The 20,762-nt window shown below is 41.5% G+C and overlaps 1 protein-coding gene across 1 annotated transcript in view; it reads left to right on the top strand.

The window, feature by feature from the left end:
- LOC145407698 (myoferlin-like) overlaps positions 1 to 20,762 on the top strand; it is a 67,111-nt gene that overhangs the window by 24,391 nt on the left and 21,958 nt on the right. The window contains exons 20-27 of the mRNA XM_080278564.1: positions 643 to 824; positions 1,185 to 1,302; positions 2,832 to 2,962; positions 4,150 to 4,311; positions 4,985 to 5,124; positions 8,691 to 8,729; positions 12,833 to 12,890; positions 19,347 to 19,394. Coding sequence (XP_080134690.1) covers positions 643 to 824; positions 1,185 to 1,302; positions 2,832 to 2,962; positions 4,150 to 4,311; positions 4,985 to 5,124; positions 8,691 to 8,729; positions 12,833 to 12,890; positions 19,347 to 19,394 — 878 coding nt within the window. The remainder of the gene's footprint in view (positions 1 to 642; positions 825 to 1,184; positions 1,303 to 2,831; positions 2,963 to 4,149; positions 4,312 to 4,984; positions 5,125 to 8,690; positions 8,730 to 12,832; positions 12,891 to 19,346; positions 19,395 to 20,762) is intronic.

The raw sequence follows: 20,762 nt of genomic DNA, 5'->3' as shown, positions 1-20,762 counted from the left end.
AGTAGTAATAGCTGTAGTATTAATTGTAGTAGTAGTAGTGTTGTTGTTACAGCAAGTAGTAATAGTGGTAGTAGTGGTAGCAGCAGCAGCCGCAGCAGCAGTAGTAGTAGTGGTAGTAGTAGCAGATGTAGCTCTAGGTTCATCTGAAATGTGAACCCTTGGACTGCAGATTGAAGTTGCCCTCCTCCTGAAATCCACCATCTTCTTTTCGGGGAATAGGGAAGTGGCTGAGGGACGTTTGTATAACCAGGCAGTTGAGAGACCCAGTTATATTGGTGCCACCAAGTGAAGGCGTCCCTCTCCAGCACCATTATTTAGCGTAGAGAAGGGAATCAATATTTATGTCTGTAACTGTGCACCTCCTTTTTATTGTGCAGATCCAACAGACATTAATACTTAGCGATGTGGCATAGCTGGCCCTCCTTCATTAGCGTATTTGCATTTCATCTCTGCTACCACCTGGCGATTTCTTTCAACTTGGCAAGTGTCCCCGCGTTATGGAGGGGCAGACTAAAGCTAAATCTAACTTGTTACTTCGAAAAGTCTTACCAAAGTCGAAAAAATCGTCTGAAGGTAGCAAGACTGATTCAGTTAAACACCTGGTCATACTGGAGGAGTTACTGGACATTTTTATTTGCACAGATCCATATGCTGTGGTGAGCTTCTGCAACGGTACCCAGCAGACTGAGAAGCAATCCAAGACACTCTGCCCTACGTGGGACCAGACCCTGATATTTGATGACGTGGGGATCACCGGCTCCGTGGCAGTCACCAGCACACAGCCGCCCAAAGTGGTCATTGAGGTCTTCGACTGGGATGCGAGAGTGAGTATTATTTTGCCGTATAATTTGTGAAGGAGAGAGAGAGAGAGAGAGAGAGAGAGAGAGAGAGAGAGAGAGAGAGAGAAAGAGGTTATGCCTGTAGGGTAAAATCAGGATTCTGGGGCTTGAAGAGTTGAGTGACTGAGTGGATGGCCCATTTCATTGGACATACTGTTGGTTACGTCTCCCTTTTCCATGTTTTTCTATAATTTTCTTTGGATGGAAAAAGAGCTTGGAATGATGATGATGACGATGATGATGATGATGATGATGATGATGATGATGATGATGATGATGATGATGATGATGATGATGATGATGATGATGATGATGATGATGATGGTGATGATGATGATTTTCCAGGGTGCACCAGAGTTCCTTGGTCGTGTGTTCTGCTTCCCTATCGTGCTGGACCCAACCCAGGGCTATCAACCCCTGCCTCTACAGTGGTACCCGCTCTCAAGAGGGTCCGATACGCAAGGTAAGGGGCGTTTCCTCTGACATGTCGAGAATCCCTTATGTCTATTAGTTCCGATGCGTATTAATGCCCAGATGGTGGCATGTGAAGAGGTAGTTTCATTATAGCTCTTTGTTTCACTCTGAGAAATATCCCTAACTCCTTTCAGTTCAGTGGATGGCCTCGTGTGCTAAGACTGGAATTTTGATTTGACTAATAACCAAGGAAATTTATTCTTTCCTCTTAATTAAGGCTTGTCGAATTTCATGCAACTTCAACTTTATATTCAAACGATAGGAGTAGCCCAGTTCCCTTAGGCGAGAAAAAGCTGATAAAAATAGCATTATTCATTACTTACTGCTTATAATTTGTTCCAGTTAAGTTAATGATTCAACTAAAGAGTTTTTGTAATGAAGGGCTGATGAATGCTGTCTGAACCCCTCACGCATGAAAACTATAAAACTTAATAAATTTAGAGACCTCTGCTGACAGGACGAGGAACAAACCATAATAATCATCATAGCTCTTGTTGTAGGTCAAGGATGTGCTATAAAACTTCAACGAATTCTTTAACTGATGCTGTAAATTGGGGGAACTGGAATATTAACCTTATTTTTAAGAACTGAGCTTCTCCATGCAAGTTTTCTTTAATTTCCTAAGAACGATATCGCAAAGGCCTACTTAAAAGGAAGGATACATTTGTTTTCTTTTTCATTTATGTAAAGTCAGTGTATGCTTCGAGGTCGACCGAGTTAAGTGCACCAGTGAGATGTTACGCATGGGTTTTTTCACGTCAGGAGAGAGAGAGAGAGAGAGAGAGAGAGAGAGAGAGAGAGAGAGAGAGAGAGAAGACAAAGTGCAACCACCAGCCTTGTGTCCTGGTTTCCATATTTCCCATTCCTCCCTGAGCGCCAGAGAGTATCCTTCTTTCTCATACGTCTTTGTTGAGTTTTTCATATCAAGTGCAATTGCCACGGATTTTTTTTTTTTTTTTTTTTTTTGAATGGAGGACACTTGTAATCTTGTGTAAGGATCTTTTAAATTTGCTTTTCCTTCTCTTCATCTTCTGTTAAAAAAAAAAAAATGCTGTAACAAGAGTATTTTATGTGACGCCTTCCATCGCCACAGAAAGCAGGGAAGTGTTGGTGATCTTTTGTTGGGGATAGTGCATGCAAGATGCTCTTTAAATAGCGCTCTAGTAAATATTCATCTGGAGTTATTTGTGGCTCGGTCTGCTGATGTGGAAGCAGATGTGGCAGTGGGAGAGGAGATGAACAAATGACGCAGGGTAAACATTAACACACTAAGGAATAACGTCCCGAGTAGCGCTGCACCAGAAATTCATTTGGCATTATTTTACCCGTTACGGGGACAGCTCAGTCTGCTGGTGTGGGTGTGGGTGTGGGTGTTTCTAAGTGGGAGCAGGAAATGGATAAATGACAGGATGGACACTGATAACGCTGATTGAGCCGTCTCTACAACACACGAAATTCATCAGGTGAGTGGATGAGGAACATTTAATACAAGTATGGATCACCTTGTATATTCCACAGGTGAACTCTTGGCTTCGTTCGAGCTGCTTCTGAAGGATTCTGTGGAGCTGCCTATCCTTCCCCCCACACGCGGAGACCTGTACATGGTGCCCTTCGGAGTAAGACCTCTCCTTCAGCGCACCAGAATTGAGGTTCGTGAGCTATGACGGTGAGGGTGTGGTGGATAGTTTGTGGGTTATATTTGTGTTTTGACAGTGTGATGCATGGGGTGTGAAAGTGTGAGGGATTGCATTACAGTAAGGACAAGGAAGACTGTTTGTGAGAGTTGTTTTATGTTGTGAGAAAGAGGTGCATGGGGTGAGTGTGTTATGATGTCAGCGCTGCATTACAGTCAAGGCATAGTGTATTATTTTTGAGGTGTATGTTGTGCTGTGACAGTGTGGTTCATGAGGTGTGTTGCAGTGTAATGGGGCTGGATTACAATGTACACATGTTGGATGTTTGTGAGTTATATTTTGTGCTGTGAGACTGAGGTACATTACATAAGGTGAATCACTATGTTGTGGTGTGGAGACTCCATTGCAGCGAGGGCATAGTGGATTGCTTTTGAGTTATATTTCGGTCTGGTTCTGAAGGGGGCACATATATTAACAACCGGTTAAAGGGACCATTTCATAACAAATTCATAAATGGTAACATAAGAACTTCCTTTACTTTTCATTTAGGCATCTGTTTGTTTTAGATAGATAGATAGATAAATAGACAGATAAATGGATGGATGGATGGATGGATGGACGGACTGCTTCTCTCATCAGCTACTTTGTTGAGGTTAAAAATATGGCCACATGTGAACGTCAGTCTGTCAAAATAAGAATGTATTGTTTCTCTTCTTAAGGTCTGGATGATGATGATGATGTGTAGAACTGACAAGAAGCGTACATGTGAGTGAAGAGGATGAGTGAGTGAGACCTAGAATGAGGTGGAGAGATGGAGTGGTGAAGTATACGAATGAAAGTGATGTGACATGAAGCGAGGGCAACCTGATGGCGGAGAGCAGGACTGTATGCTGATGGGCACACCTTCCGTTAATAAAGCACCTGGCTGTAGGTGGCACAGTGCATTTGTTCTAAGCTAACAAAGATTGCTAATGTCATTCAGCTCAGTAGATGATCAAGTGTAATCAGACTGAACGGTAGATTCGCTTAGTATCCAAGGACCCTAGTTCCCATCCCACAACTAAGACTTACCGAATTTAATGCAATCACAACTTAGTACTCAAGTAGTGAAATAAATGGCCCACTTCCATCAGGTGTTAAAAATGAAAGAAAAAATACAGTAGTACATGAAATTCAAGACTCTTTTACCAATCTCTCGTCAGGTACTGTGCTGGGGAGTTCGGAACATGGCCACGTACGAGCTCCAGTCAGTCACGCGGCCGTCCATCGAGTTTGAATGTGGCGGGGAACGCATCACCTCGCCCATCATGGCCAACCTGCGCCTCAACCCGAACTTCGACAAACCCCACCTTGTGTTTGATGTGGTGAGTGGGATTGATAAGCATGTCATATCTACCAGTACCATCAATTCCCGTTGCCTTAAATCCTTGGACGTTATTTTTATTTTGTTCTATCTCCAAACAATTTATTCAACTTAGGACGGATATGTAGCAGTAGAAAAGCTAATTAAAGGTACATCTCACCTTTCCAAGTGAAAAGGTCTCAGTCAAGCTAATACATATGGTGACAGCGAACAAGAATATGAAACAAGTGATGGTAGAGACAGGGTTAACACAAACATTACAAATTTTGATTAAGAAAGTAGAAGAACTATTAACAACGTCCCCGAAAAAATAGGCCACCTAATTTTCACACACTATTCAAGCTCCCGAAATCATTGCTTAACCTCACAAGCAAAACCTTTTTTTTTTTTTATTAAAACACTGGCTCACATACACCTCACATGCACATTCCCTCGAGTATTAAATGATATCACTGAATGACTATATTTCTCTAAGGACGTCCAAAACTCAAGTAACGATGGTAATGATAACTTTCCCGCTTCAGTACTCTCTCCATAACCTTTTTCTGGGTCCTACATCTCATCTTTAGGTGGATGCTGCTGCTGCTGCTGCTGCCGCCGCCGCCGCTGCTGCTGCTGCTGCTGCTGCTGCTGCTGCTGCTGATGATGATGATGATATTTTTTCTTTTGCCCAGGAACTACCCAAAGAAGAGCTGTACATGCCGCCTCTGACCCTGCGCGTGGTGGACCATCGGGCCTTCGGGAGCAAACCAGTTGTTGCCACGGCTGTTGTCACTGACCTGCACAAGTACACGGTGGAGCCCAAGGCAGCCAGGTCAGTCTACTGAAGCACTTAGCACCTTCAAATCTTAGCACCACTTAGCACCTTCTAGTCTTAGCACATCATTTACTTCCTCCATATCATTGTTGTGGATGGTGGCGGGGGTGTTTTGTCGCTGCTGTCGTTGTCTGTTGTCTGTCTCATCTGAACGTAAACCTGGCGGATTGTATGCTGAAGTTGCCCTTCCTCTGCAGTCCACCATCTGAGAAACGTTTGTATAATCAGTGCCCAGTTATATCGGTGTCGCCGCGTGAAGGATTCCCTCTCCACCACCCAGCTGTCCTTTTGAAATATAATTGACTTAGATTAGTAATAATGTTCTAGAGTTGAGAGGACTAATGGAGGTCGTTTCTGACTCATTCAGCCTGAGGGATCTAGGCTACTCTGTGGATTAAACGGGAAAAAAAAAATAGCATCCTCGGTTTGAACCAAAGTTTAAACCAATATACTGCACTTGTAAGAAGAAATATACTGAGATAAAGTGTCGTATTCTTTTTGACTAAGGAGGATATTTGGCACTTCATTTTCAGACTTTTTCTCATTTTACACGTTATTGCACTCCTCTGTGTTACGTATATCTCCTTAATGATTACGTTGATTACGGAAATGTAGTACAAGAATATATTAATGTGTCATGTGCTAAAAAACTGGTTAGGGTGAGGCACTACATGACCTCCTACGCCACTGAGAATACTGCCCAGTGTATGACCACATTAATAATACAGGAAGCCTTGCAAGAGCTGTATGAAATAATAGAAAGGTAGGAAGAAATTATAGGCAGATCATCCTCAGTCTGAAGGGATTGTTGTTGTTTTTGTTGTTGTTGTTGTTGCTCCTGGCTCGATGGACTGCAGGCTGAAGTTGCCCTTCTCGTGTAGTCCAGCATCCTTCTATTGGGAGTTATGTGAGTTGAAGGACGTTTCTGTTGCAAGGCAATGGAGCCACCCTGCTATATTGGTGCCACCACATGAAGGCGTCCCGCTCCAGAAGAACGCCACATCAATAAGCCTAAATAATACGCATTTTTCAGGAAAATATTAAATATACTAGCTCTCCCATATTACAGGGACCCACATTTATATGATTTACATTTATTCTCAGAAAATCCTAATGGTGTTACATTGTTCAGAATTATAAGAATTTGAAAATTTTTACAAACTAAGGTTTAACCCCTTCAGCCTAAAGATGTCTTTTACACTGAGCTCTTACTGTCTCCAGAGGGTTTGATTTACCTAAAGCTTGACTTTCTAACCTCGAGGGATTAGGTATAGCCTTCTTTAACCCCTTCACTGTGAGAGGCCATTTCAAAGTTGAATAAAAATCTTCTGGTATCTGCAAGAACAATGTACAGATGACGTCCTCGAGGCGAAGGAGTTAAATCGTAGTACAAGGTAGGATTTGTACCGATGCTTCAGTGTTAAACAGCTGTTTGAATCGCACCCTGTTTTATCTGCTAAGTTCTTGTTCAGGCTGAATTCTTTTTTGCTAATTGTATGTTGAGTGAATCTCTTACTGCCTTACGCATGACAGTCGGTGTTCCTGCTTCACTGAGTCCTATTCTTGTTGGCATATGAGACTTGATACGTTTTCCTTACCTGTTCATTTTACATATGACACCTTAACCACTGTCTCTTAGGGGATGTCATACGGTGTGATGGTGGGATGAGCGGCTTAGAGGATGTCGTATGAACCAAGGTGTTTTCCGTGCAAGGGAGTGACTCTCTTCCTTTAGAACTCGCTTCCCTTGTTTAGTTCCTCCCAGACTTCAACTTATGACACTTCAAGTCCTACTGTTACATTTTTTAATGAATAGAGGACACTTGCAATCTGGTGTATGGATTTTTTTCCTTCCTCTGCTCGTCTTCTATAAAAAAATAAATAAATAAATAAATTAAAAAAAAAAAAAAATCTGGTGGTTCATTGAAGTTACAACTCTGCCACACCTCCCAGAGCTAAGTCTGCTCCAGCCACCACGAGGCAGGACACGCTTAGTTCTCTTTCACTATGTCCGTATTATTTGTGCAGCTACAAGTTGCCTAACGCGATTTTAGGTACGAAAAAAAGAAAAAAGAAAAATCACTATATTTACCAGTTTCCATAGTGACATCAGGAGAGTTAGCGACGACCTCTTTCTTGCTAGTTGTAGAGGAAAGGTTGAACGCCATCGTGAGCATTTTCGACTGCTAAGTAACCCTTCCTTCATGGAGTAACAACAACTTGAATATGATCAATTTTTCTAAACTGCCCGGGTAGGAGAGGTCGCTCTGTATTACATGTCCGGAGCATAGTTATTAAAAAGCCATATTTTTGTATTTAATTCTTGGTATTGCCAGATGATTTTATTAAGCTTAACTAGGATCTTAGCTGTGAAGGGGTTCATGAAGGAATGCCTAACCCCTCCAGCATGAACGGTCTCCTCTAAGCTGCGTGAAATTGTTAGATGTCAAGAACACATTAAAGACATCATTTGGATAATTTATTTAGTGATATATTTTCAAGATAATACCTTAACCTCTTACTGCCATGAGTTGACGAATGAGGAATTTTGCTGATGAAGTATTTAGTATGTCTCCATACAACCACTAGCTCATAAACCAAACATAAGGGCTAATCCTGAATACCCAGTCGGAGTGTCAGCCTTCCACAAGTTTCTCTCCTAACGGTTGATTGTAGTTATTATTTTTTTTTTTTCGAAAGAGAAATGTCATAAAGGGAAGCATATTGGTCATTTAACCTTAAATGCATTGGATACTGATATCCTACCCTCGTGCTGTTCACCTAAGTAGGGGTAATGTGGGATTGGCTGTTATCTTTATCATTTACCAACTCCGTCACTCCTTGGCGATGCTTAGTTCTAGATGGTTAAAAAGACATAGATAACAGAAGGCAGCATGAAGGTGTAATATGTAAAATGAATCACTGAGGAAGATTTGCTAGGACGTCTCCTATGCCGGTGAGAATATAACTTATTATCCATAGCAATATATTGTACAGGTGTCCCAGGAAAGGTGTGAGAAATTATATGAGGTTATTATTGAACTAAGAGAGAAAGAAAATGCAAAACCAACACGAGTCCAATCATAAGCTGTTACGGAGCTACTTACTGACAGTGGTCGAAAACAGACTGCATCATAATTTACCCATAAGGTTTTCAGTAATCATAGCTCTGAAAGTGCTAAGAATTGGACCCATGTTTGCATAGCGTTCATGGCAGGGTGGTATGCTTCAACCTTAAAATGCCAAGTGGAGTACAAATTCCGAATTATTGACGATTATATAGAGTACCTGTGGTTATTAGGTATGCCTAGCCTGCATCCCATATTACAGAAAGCAGTCAGCAGGTATCTACAAAGGCCAAATACGTTCCATCGCCATCACGTACATTAAAAATCATCATAAAACATTGGGGTTCTTCATCCACTTTCAGATTCCAGGTTTAAGCATATGGCCTTTGGAATTAGCTCAATAATATCCTCCTGATCTCTCTCACACATCTCCCGGGAACGCTGTAGTCTGCATTTTTCCCCTAATTTTCCACATTTCTTTCTTCTGTCCTTCAGGAAGAAACGCAAAGGCAAGAGAGCTACCCTCGCCCAAAGGTATATTTCTCATGATGTCTTGTTTGGGGTTTAGACTTTACTTTTTACCGAGTTGGTGATGGATGAACACCTTAGCTTTTATGTTTTTTTTTTTTTTCCTCTCTCTCTCTCTCTCTCTCTCTCTCTCTCTGTCGACTTTAATAATTCTTGACTGGGTTGGTGATGGAAGTATCTTAGCTCTTGTTATACGAAAATTTGATTCTGTCTTCTTTACTCTCTCTCTCTCTCTCTCTCTCTGTCTGTCTGTCTGTCTCTCTCTCTCTCTCTCTGTCTGTCTGTCTGTCTGTCTCTCTCTCTCTCTCTCTCTCTCTCTCTCCCGCTCTCTCTCTCTCTCTCTCTCTCTCTCTGAACCACCGACACTACCTTTTTTTAGCCCAAGTTTGTAATATCTCCAGTGCTGCAGGGTCTCTTCACACTGGGAATGAAATCAGACAAAATTTTATGCAAACAATCAAGTTCTGTAGGTCAGGATAAAAGATGAAAGAAGAACGGCCTTTTTCACATGGCCTTGTTCTGGGTATAAGCTGTATCTCATCAGTAAATATGATGGAGATGGTGAGAATCTGTCATCAATTAGGGTAGTGTTAAGGGCATACGTGAGTGTGAAGGCGAGAGGAGACGTGGTTGACCAAGAAGAAGGTGGATGGATATGGTTAATGAGGAAGTACGTAGGCAAGGTATGGAAGCTCATGAGGCTAGGGACTTGGGATGATTGAGTTGGCTGGGTGAAAATATGTACGTAAGAGCACATGGCGAGTTTTTGGCACCCCTCATTTCTTTTTTAACTTGATGGTCACTGGAATTACTGTCTGGCAGGTTAGCAGGTATCATGCATAGAGTAATGGGTGCAGATGGTAAGGGTATGAAGTGGAACTGATATTCTGGGGCCTGAATGATGTGTGAATGATTGTGTGGCCCATTTCACTGAGCATGCTGTTGATAGTTCTCCCACCTAAATACACTCTTTCGTTGCTTGAGTGGACGTAAGAATCAGGATGATGATGATGATGATGATGATGATAATGATGACTAATAAAGAAGTGACCACAGTGCAGGCCAATAACATGGGCATTCTTTTTCCAGCTTTCATTTCAATCTCAGTGTAAACAGACCCTTAGATTGATTTCCCTGGGTGTAATACAGTACCCTCTCAGTATCTGGTCTCTTGTACTTTGCTTTTCTTACTACTTCAATGCTAAGTCTTTCATGCATTGCTTAAAATTTCCTGCTACTCATATAGTGCCCATAACAGAATAATGATATTTTATTTAGCTTTTCTTACTATGGTTCTCCTTAACTTGGCCTATATTTTCCTCCTGTTTATTTCCCATAGCTCAGGGGCAAAACAAGACAATAATTTGGATCTACATCCTTTCCATGGCACTCTTTTGTAGCAAGGATCATATTTCAATTTACTTCTACAGCTCAGCATTCAAGATAGAAAGATGGCGACTTTAGGCCAAGTTAAAGTGAAAGTAGTATAACGCACTGATTTATTTATTCATGATGTGTGGTTAGCTCTAGCATAACTGCGTGAAATTTACTACTGCATATCTGATGTTTGTATAAAACGGCTATGCTTACTAATGTTTAAAATGATGCATGCTTCCCGTTAACCACTGTATTGCGACTTCTTTTCCACTCGGAACCATAGTTTTTTTTTCATCATGTCTTTCAGAAATTGGGATTTTGATTACGCCTTCAGTGTTTCTGTTCTAACCCCTTCTTTCCAATGACGTGTTTTCCACTATTTAAGATATTTACGGACAATTTTATTCAGCTTAGGAGAGATTTTCGAACTGGAGGAGGTAGGTGTAACTCCTATAATCTCTTTCGCCAAAGGGGTGCTCTTTCCAACTCAGTAAAAAAAAATTATCTGGAAGTAGCAGGAATAAAATTAAAAGATACGTTATCGTAGTTAGGGAGTTAATCTCTTCACTATCTCAATTTAGATTTCTGGAACTAGAGGCAGGATGTTCCTTTCATTAACCCCTTCACTGCTCTGGCGCTTTCTCAGTAGCCTCACTACATTGATATATTTTCTATTGCTGCTACCACCAGACGCTTCTGTTCATCTTACGGGAGAACTTTCAAACTGGAGGGGTTAATATAGCCTTCCTTAACCTTTTTTACTACTAAGAGACTCTTCATAATAGTCATATGATAATCTGACTCACAAGAATGAATTATAAGAGACGGAATCGTGCCAAATGAGTTAGTCATAGGCTATTTGATCTCATAAGATGGGACGTTCTTATCATTTTTTTTTTTTTATGCAGTAAACATCACGGTCGTATTCTTGGCAAGATAAGAAGCTTCGTAATACCTCTTCTGTAGCAGCTTATTCTGTATATTACATGTTAATATTATCTTGAAATTTAGTTTTATCGTTTCAGTATTGACGTAATTTCCATCAGTACAGTAAAAATGGATAATGAGATGTAACGCACTGAATAATTTGCAAAGGAAGAGGTGTTACGAAATCTTGAAAGCCACTTAGGATTCGAATCTACGTCATCTTATTTTACGAGGCGATATTCCTATTCTTTTCTTTTTAATGCATGTGAAGGCCGTGCCATATGAGATCATTTTTTACCACTTCATACAATTTGCTTGCGATAATTTACCAATTTTCACACAAAATTATTTCTTCTCCATTCCTTTTGCTACATGTTTAGTTTGATTTTCTTTAGCACCCTCTTGCCGTCTCTAGCATAGGATAGTAGAACGCTGACAATTAGATGCCTGGTAGTTTAGTGGGTTACGATGCTCCAACTGGATGTGGCTCATAAGGGCTCACTTAAAGGGGTGGTTGGGGTTCATTCCTTTCACAATGCTACTTACGGTTATCGGCTATACTCGTTTCACCTTAATTGTTATTTATGCAATCTAAGTTAAAGAGATCAAGTGGCAAAAAAGAGGATGGTAATGGGTAGCTTGGAAAATAAGTCGTTAAGGAAGAGGTGTTAGGGACCCGCTTTACCCGACGGGGATACAGACCATTGTGCTTATCTTTATCTCCATCACCTGATGAAAGAGACACATTCGAGCCTTCATGGCGAGGGAAGAGTCTTGTTAGTAGTAGGTGGCAGGGGCAGTGTTCAGCTGTCTCAAAGGTGCGTGTTTCATATCGGGATGAGCCAAGGAATAGTGCGAAGATCTGAAACTCGGTAAAGCAGACCTGTTTTCTTATCTCACCAAACTCATCGGCATTTCATAATAACACCCCCGCTAATACCACCTAACCCGTGCGGGCTTGATAAACTCTTAGCTTGTATTCAGAATGGTGGTATTTGTGTCCAAGAGGTAGCATGTGAAGATATGTTGGAGGAGGGCATAGTGTGAGGATTTGAAATTAGTTGAAATAGACTCCTTTACGGGTCTCTCACCATATCCATCGACACGTCAGAATTACCCACCTACCTTCTCTCATATAACCCATGCTAATTGATATACTCCTAGAATCTATCCAGTATGGGCTGTGGGTATTGGTGCCCAAGTAGCAACATGTGAAGCCAGGTAACAATGCCATCACATCAAGCCTGAGACTAACCTAATATGTATTCATCATGACGGAATGAAGTTGATGATTTAATTCCTTCAGTGTGTGTCATATTTCATCTTTGCTAATTCCAGATTATTTTTCTTAATTTAGGAAAGACGCCTCATCTTTCCAGAGGTTTAGAAAGGCTGTAGTCAACCCCTCCACTTCACTCTCTCTCTCTCTCTCTCTCTCTCTCTCTCTCTCTCTCTCTCTCTCAAAAACTAAGCAAAATGATCAGATCGTACCAAAAATAGATTTAAAAATGCACCAAGGAACTAACATACTTGACTCTTTCGACTGTATGTTTCCTTTCCTTCTCTCTTATCCCCAGAGAGTTTTGTTAAGCTTAGATGTTTCAAAATTGGGGAGTTTTTATGAGGCCTTCCATTACCCCAAACCTATAAGTCGTCTCCCAAAAACTGAAAAAAAAAAATAATGTGAAAGCAAGAATATATCAACACGTCCCCAGTCTGAAGAGATTAATATGGAACTACGAGTATTTAGTTGTAGATATTCTGGGACAATCATTCTTTACCAACGTCTTTTATTCCACCTTCAGAGACAGTGTCGGGAAGTCCACGCTGCCTCGATTGGACACCAGACTCACCAAGGACAAGGTGGGTGATTCACGGTTTGTTTAATTCACGGTCTGTTTGATTCACGGTTGGTTTGGAACGTAAAGTTGCGGCCACACTTTCTCCAAACATGTGATCGACACGGGGAAACGAGGCTCCGGGGCTTCATTAACGCTCAGACTCGGATACTGCAGTAGCTCAAGTCCCGGTGCTTCGTTTCATCTTGTCGAACACATGTTTCGAGCTAGTGTGGCCGCTTCCTAAGAATTTGTGATTATGGGACTGATTTTGATATATTTTGCTCTTCTCAGGCCTAGGATGGTATTCTCCTCAGTTAAGGAAGCTCCCTAACATCTTTCCTAAGCTATTTATTGTGCTTATTACACCTTATTGTCCTTTTCTGTGTTATATAAATTCTTCTTATATCGCCATACTCTGCTTAAATAACATACGAAAGGCTATTAACCACTCATATCCAGAAATAAATCTCTAAGGAAGAGGTGTTAGGGAGCTTCCATGATTGGCGAAAATACAAGCCCTGGTGTGCTGTGTGGAGGCTCAGGCTGCGTTGCCAGATTCATCCCTGCATCAGTTTCTACTTTCCCAAATCCTTCATCCTTTATAGTCTGCATTTTTTTTTACGTTAACTGATTCATGGTTGAGAACTAATTTCGTGAAGCCGCCAAATCATCTGCACCCCCACACCAGCAGACTGAGCCATCGCCGCAGCACACAAGACAGGAGGGTGCAACTTATGGCCCACCCTACACGGAAGTCTTCATTATAATTCACCTATTTCGACATTCTTCATTGTTCTGGAGAAAAAAAAAAAAGAGAGAAAAAGAATATAGAGAAAAACGGAAAAAAGAAATGCAAAAAAGAAGTAAGGAAAAAATAAATGATAGAAAAAAGAAAATAGTTGATATTGGTGCCACCGTGTGAAGGCGTCTCTCATCAGTAACGATCTCTAGCAGTGAAGGGCTGATAAAGGCTGTCCCTAACCCTTCTAATTCCAAGGCCCTTTTTCTCGTCGGTTAAGGATGCTCCCTAACACCTCTTCCTAAGCGATTTATTTATTTTTTGTTATTAAGACCCTCTCCCACTTCGGCGTAAATAGGCACGATGAAGCCACGATGAAAATCGTGGCCGAAGTCGGTGATGTGTCGACGATTCTGACGAAGAATCGTGGTGTCGGCGTAATACCGGCGACACCAGTACAACAAAACGCCGAAACCTCGGCGGAGTATACGATATAACTGGCGACTAGTAGCCGACATATCGCCGATATGTCGGCGTAATGCATAAGCATTATTCTAAATTCAAATTTTAACGGTTTTTTTTATGGCGACTCAACGGCGATAAAGGTACATCGGAGGCGTGCTGTCGACGATGTATCGTCGATGTGTCGGCGAATGCATCTCACACACCTCGCAGACAAAACGCTGAGGCCATCGCAGGTGCCTCGCCGTCATCGGCGTATTTAAGGCGATCAATCGACGGTTCATCCGTGAAATGTCGGCGATATATCACCGACATTCATAAGATGAAATATTACTGTCGCACAACCCGGTACGTATCGTACGGTTTACATAGGCTATGTCGTATTAACCTCACCGATGCATCGCCGATACATTGCCGACGCTTCGCCGTATGACCGTATGACATCTCAACGGTTTTTTTCACCGCCGACGCCTCGCCGATGTCGGCGATCATACGCAGTTTATACGCCGGGTAATCGCTGACGTCGCCGAGGCGTCGCCTTGTTGTCAATGACTAATCTGCGAAATTTTACAAAATCGTGGAAGGCCGCAACGTTTTCATGCAGCATGAAAACGTCGTGGCCCCCCACGACAAATTTCCACCTCGTGCGACGTATCGGCACCATGCCACGAAGGGACAAGATTTTGATCACGAATACCCACGATTAGGGATTTTTGACACATCGTGACTTTATCTTCCACACTTTCGCCGAAGTGGGAGAGGGCCTTTACACCTCGCTTTCCTAATCTGTGATACTTTAATAAGTCTCGTATCACCCTACACTTCATGAATATCGCACGAAAGTATATTAGCCGGCCATACCCCAAATAAATCGCTGTGGAAAAGGTGCTAGGGAGCCTGGCCTAAGTCTCCCTTAAGCTAAACAAAATCGTCTGGAGGGAGAGAGACTAAAGAATAAATCACAACAAGAAAATTGCAGACAGATCGAATGTTAACTTTTTATCATTGTCTTTTAAGTTCATACGTCGCATACCCCAATTCAGATGGAGAAAATTTGGCTATATTGGAAGCCGTGGAGGACTAGTGGGTTGAGGCGGTCTATCCGGATGAGTTCCACGTGGGTTTGCATCCGAGGGGTGGTGGCTTCTCATTCCTCACTTAACACCACTTAGGGTCGAAAAGTTGTACCCCTTTTACTCCTACTTGGTTTCAAATTGCCATCTCTCCATCTTAACTGCTGAGATGTAGTAAGAGATATATACTAGAATACGATGCTAGTCACGAAGAAGCGCTCTGGAGGGGATGTAGAGCCGTAGTATTGTCTCATTCTGGAACTCAGCTGTGCAATAAGCTACAATAGGGCGAAGATCTGCGCCAAGAAAAGGAAGCTCCCTAACATCTTTTCCTAAGCGATTTATTTTGCCTATTGCTCCTTACTATTATCTTGTGTGTCATAAAAATCATTCAAATACCACGTTTTCAGCATCAAGATCATACAAATTGATATTAACCAGCCATATCCAAAAATAAATCGCTTAGGAAGAGCTGTTAGGGAGCTTCCTTAACTGAAGAGAATACGATCTAAAGTCAATCTCGCTTTAAATGTGTGGAATAAATTGCCTATCCGCGGGCTTTACGCACCTGAGGGGGCAATAAAGTACTGGATGATGTATAATAAAGGAGAAAAAAAATCCGTGAATTATAATGAGGATTGCTGAGCGAATTCTAAGTGGCTTTGGAGATTTCGTAACACCTTTTCCTGACCGATTTATTCTGTGCATTACAATTCAATATCCTTCTACAAGTTCTTAATGAAAAATGTGTTGATATAAAAACGAGATAAATGACATACACGAGAATGTTAAGGTATAATACGCCAAATAAGCACGGAGTCGGACACACAAACTAAAAATAAAATGAATCGCTAAGTGGGAGGTGCTACGAAGACCTGTGTGCTACTTAGAATACGACTCTATGTGTGGCTTTCCATAGCAGAGACTCCCTAGTTATAGCACTTTCAGCTTATAAAACTGATATATTTGCTTCGTTATGCCTTTATCATTGCAGTCATGGAACCTTTAATACATTCTAACCTTGCTTTCCTCAGGCCGATTAATTTATGGTACGTAAGATCTTTTGAGGCAAGAATTAACGCAGGCTGTACCTAACCTTCAGCTCGAGATATCTCTCTAAGGTCCGTATTCTTGGGGGTCAAGGAAGCTCTCTAACACCTCGTCCTCACCGATTTATTTTTGGGTACCTCTGGCTAGTATCGTGTTGCACTTGATATATGCAGAGTATAGTAATATTACTGTACAATTATTTAAGTGAACTGAAGAAGACGGCAAGGTGTAATAAGCAACATGCATCGCTTAGGAAGAGGTGTTAGGGAGCTTCCTTACCTGGCGAGAATACGAGCCTTCAGCTCTGTAAAAATTATATGGAGTAACAAAAAAAGAAATAATGATATCAAGAAAGACCTCAGTGAGCGCATACCTCCGTCAATTTCATTGTCATTAAGAAGGATCCGGATCCGGATCCGTGGATACAGGATCCGGATCCACCTCCAAAATTAATTAATTCTTTCTTGGTCCGTGGCCCACCTTTCCACAAAATTTCATTGAAATTCATTGAGAACTTTTGGAGATATTGTACGGGATACTCCGGATCCGGATCTGTCCCAAAATTCAATCATTTCTTCCTTGGCCCATGGCCCACCCTTCTACAAAATTTCATCAAAATCCGTTCATAATTTTTTTAGTAATCCGGGGTCCGAGTCCGTGGATGTAGGATCCGGATCCGGATCCGCTCCAAAATTAAACTAATTCTTTCTTGCTCCATGACCGACCTTTCCACAAAATTTCATTGAAATTCATCGAGGATTTTCGGAGATATCGTGCGGAATACGCAGGATCCGGATCCGAATCCAGCCCAAAATTTAATAATTTTTTCCTATGCCCAAGGCCCACCCTTCCACAAAATTGGTAAAAATCCGTTCAAAATTTGTTGAGGAATCTTGCTAACAGACAGACAAACAGACAAACAAAGTAACCAACGCTGGGTAAAACATAGCCTCCTTGGCGGAGGTATTAATAAATAAATAAATAGAATGAAAAATACTGTACACTATGTTCTCTCTCTTACGGGGTTAATTCCCTCGTTTTGAATGTGCAGAATTTGACTGTACCGTCTACTAATTTCTCTCTCTCTCTCTCTCTCTCTCTCTCTTTCTCTCTCTCTCTCTCTCTCTCTCTCTCTCTCTCTCTCTCTCTCTCTCTCTCTCTCTCTCTCTCTCTCTCTCTCTCTCTCTCTCTCTCTCTCTCTCTCTCTCTCTCTCTCTCTCTCTCTCTCTCTCTCTCTCTCTCTCTCTCTCTCTTTCTCTCTCTCTCTCTCTCTCTCTCTCTCTCTCTCTCTCTCTCTCTCTCTCTCTCTCTCTCTCTCTCTCTCTCTCTCTCTCTCTCTCTCTCTCTTTACCTGTATTAGTGTCGTGTACAGAAGCAAATCAATAAGAACTTCATTTTTGTCCAGAAGTATATATGAAATTCAGTGCTGTAGCAGGGACTGAGGAAAAAAAAATGCTCTCATGTACTGAAATTATAGTTGTTCATGACAGTATGGTACAGTGTGATGAAGGTTGTACTCTAGGAAGTTCTGGAAATTCCTTAACACCTTTTCCCTTGCGATTTATTTTGGACAGTACATCTTATTATCATTTATGTTGTAGTGAATTAAACTCTGTCGATATTACAACTGGATAAATAACGAAATAGGTTAAGGTGAACTATGCAAAATAAATCGCTATGGAGGAGATGCTACGGAAGCCTCCTGTGCTACCTGGAATACGGCTAAGAAGCAGGAATATCAGTAAATATTTACGTACAGCTGCGAACATGGACATCTGTACACTTTAATTACGATAAATAGTTAGACAGTAAGCGATGATATTTGAAACCCAGTAGTACGTTCTTCGGAGCTTTACAAAATATTCAGAATATTGCGTTTGAATTTCGTAATTGTTAAGCTAAAATGGGAAAGGATGTCCGTGTCCGTGGCTGTAAATTAGACTAAATGGAGAGTAAATCCTTGGCCTCCAGTGCATGGCGGAATTCACGCAGCATGATAAGTGTTGCTGGCTAAGAATCACAACGCAGTTAAGACCCACATTCTCGCCAGCTGAGGAGGCTTGCTAACATTTCCTAGGCGATTTAGTCCCCATATCACAGCCCAAAGTTCTGTCTTCTTCTCTGTATATACCTATTTTTCGCATAGATTACATGAACAGCATCAAGGAATATTTAACGTTCCATATACAAAAATAAATAGGAAAGGGAAAGGTGCTGGGGAGTCTCCTTAGCCGGTGAGAATATGGGAATAAGTGTCTGATGTGAATAACTTTGAATTAGTAGGATGTTAGTACAGTTCCTAAATCCGGTGACTCTTCCTTTTTATTCATTTATTTATATATTGGTTTATTAAGCAGGAGGTTCTTGCTACAGGCGATTTTACTAAACCTTGGAATACCCTTTCGTACTGGAGGGGTTAATGAGAGCTATATCTAATCTACAAATTTCGAAACTCTGTCCTAAAGCTGAATAAAATCGTCTGGAAATACAAAGTTAGGAAGTAGGTCACTGGATTTAAGGGATTTAGAGGAGAGCATTTAGAGAAGAGCAATTCCAGGCCTCTAGGATTTAGTGCACGTAGCTATATATGCACACCAAGTCTGTACTGAGTTTGTTCTAACCTGACGTTAACCCCTAACCCCTTTCAGCTCAGGTCTAGATTAGCGCCCAAGTGGTGGTATGTGAGGATGCAGTCTTTCATTATAGTGCGTTTGTTCTAACCTGACGAAGATCCCTAACTCCTTTAAGCTCAGTTGTTAGCCAGTTGGAGCAAAATTGGAGGGTAGGCTTGACTAGTAATCAAGGAGACCCATTCCTACTGCATAACTAAAGCTCAGTTATGTTCACGCAATGACGACTTAGTATTCTGGTTGTGAGACTTGCCCAGTTCTGTCAGGTGAAAACAAACTGACTATAATTACCAATAACACTTATCTGTAACTCATAACTCTGTCCCATTCAAAGTCATGCAATCACAGCTCAATATGGAGTTGTGGGACTCGTCTAGTTTCGTCAGGTGAGAACAAACCGAGTATAGATTAGGCTAACCTCCATCTCACTGATCACAGAGCCTTCCCCTGCATATCAGCCAACGTCTACTAACTGTCCTAACTCGTCCTAACTCACCAATAATCAGCAGATCTTTCCCCAGGAGGCATCCCTTCACCGCCCCACCCTCACCCACGCCCAAGCTTCCCGCGAGGTTAGTGATGTTTGTCAGTCAAAGTAGGGGACAGCTGTAGATCCCGGTCTGGTATTCTCAAATATATTTATGATCAATTCCCCGTCGAAGCTAATTTTCGTTTTGGGGGGAAGAACTATAAGTGTTTTACTTTAACGACCTAAAATTGCCATCTCCTCATTTTAAATTTCTGATTTATGGCAGAATTTATCACTAGAAAAGGATACAGGTTAGGAAAAAGTCCTATGGAAAGAATGTTGAACTGTCTCATCCTGCCAATAATATACGAGAAATAGGTTTTTAAAAATCTGGGCCACGTTAAGGTGAAAGAACTATAGACCTAGTTGGATTCTCTGTTTATTTTCCTTCCTGCAGTCCAGTAACAATGAAGACAATTTTTTTTTTCTCGTGGCTTTTATTTTCGAATCCAGAGGAAAGGAATGGGACTGTTCACTAGTCTCCTTGTTCTACCTGCCAATGAATATCTGAGTTACGACACGGAACTGATCACAAGTTAGTTTGTGAATCCGGATTTAAATGTAGTGTGCACATCGGTGTTATGCTTTCAGAAGAGCATTGGCTTGTATTATTGTGTGCGGTGTTCCTTGCATCAGTGGTAGGTATATATTGTAGTGGCTGGTGTGCATATGCCTGACATGGACGGGCAGCTCTGTTATACACGTTCAAGTTATATAGTACGGGTCCTGAAGGGCAACTGATCCCCAAGGCAAAGGATCACCACGTTCAGTCACTAGAATAGTGATCTTTTCCCACCCGTGCTTGATGCATGTTGAAAGCTTTTAGGGGTGTAGCAGAAGGAAACAGGTGAGGTGAAACTTTTCAGAAAAATGCATTAAGTACAAACTGAGGCCAAAAGTGACAAAGTTACATACCTGTACTGATTACGAGTATTTTTGTAAGGTACATACCAGAATATGTGGTATTTGGTGGCCTCCACCATCCACTTACTGAATGCAATGCTACCTTCAATCTGTACACATAGCGACAAGCCAAAAGGTTATGTGTGACGTGGCAAACTGTTTAACAAATACGGTGATGCATACAAACAATAAATGGTAAGTTGGTTGTCTACTGTGATCAGGCACTCCAACTGGCTGTGTCCCATAAAGGTTTCGGTCTGAAGGATGGATGGGGATTATTGCTCACGTAAGGTCGCTCAAGGAAGGGCAGCTGGTATTTTTATATGCCAAGGTTTCCAGCCTCCAACACAGTACTTTAGGACGAGTAATATGTCTGTCTGGCAATCTTTCCAATAATCTATCTGTCTGTCTATCTGTCTATCTCTCTATCCATCTATCTGTCATTCTCTGTGGTATTTTGGTGCACATTCCTGGCATAGTGAGGACGGGCTTCATTTAATTCCGTTCA

The sequence above is a fragment of the Coenobita brevimanus genome, chromosome 74, assembly GCF_032717465.1.
Source record: "Coenobita brevimanus isolate Jiangsu-jjx chromosome 74, ASM3271746v2, whole genome shotgun sequence".
Classification (NCBI taxonomy): domain Eukaryota; kingdom Metazoa; phylum Arthropoda; class Malacostraca; order Decapoda; family Coenobitidae; genus Coenobita; species Coenobita brevimanus.
Note: the sequence above shows the minus strand (reverse complement) of the source record. Positions and strands in the feature narration are given on the sequence as shown.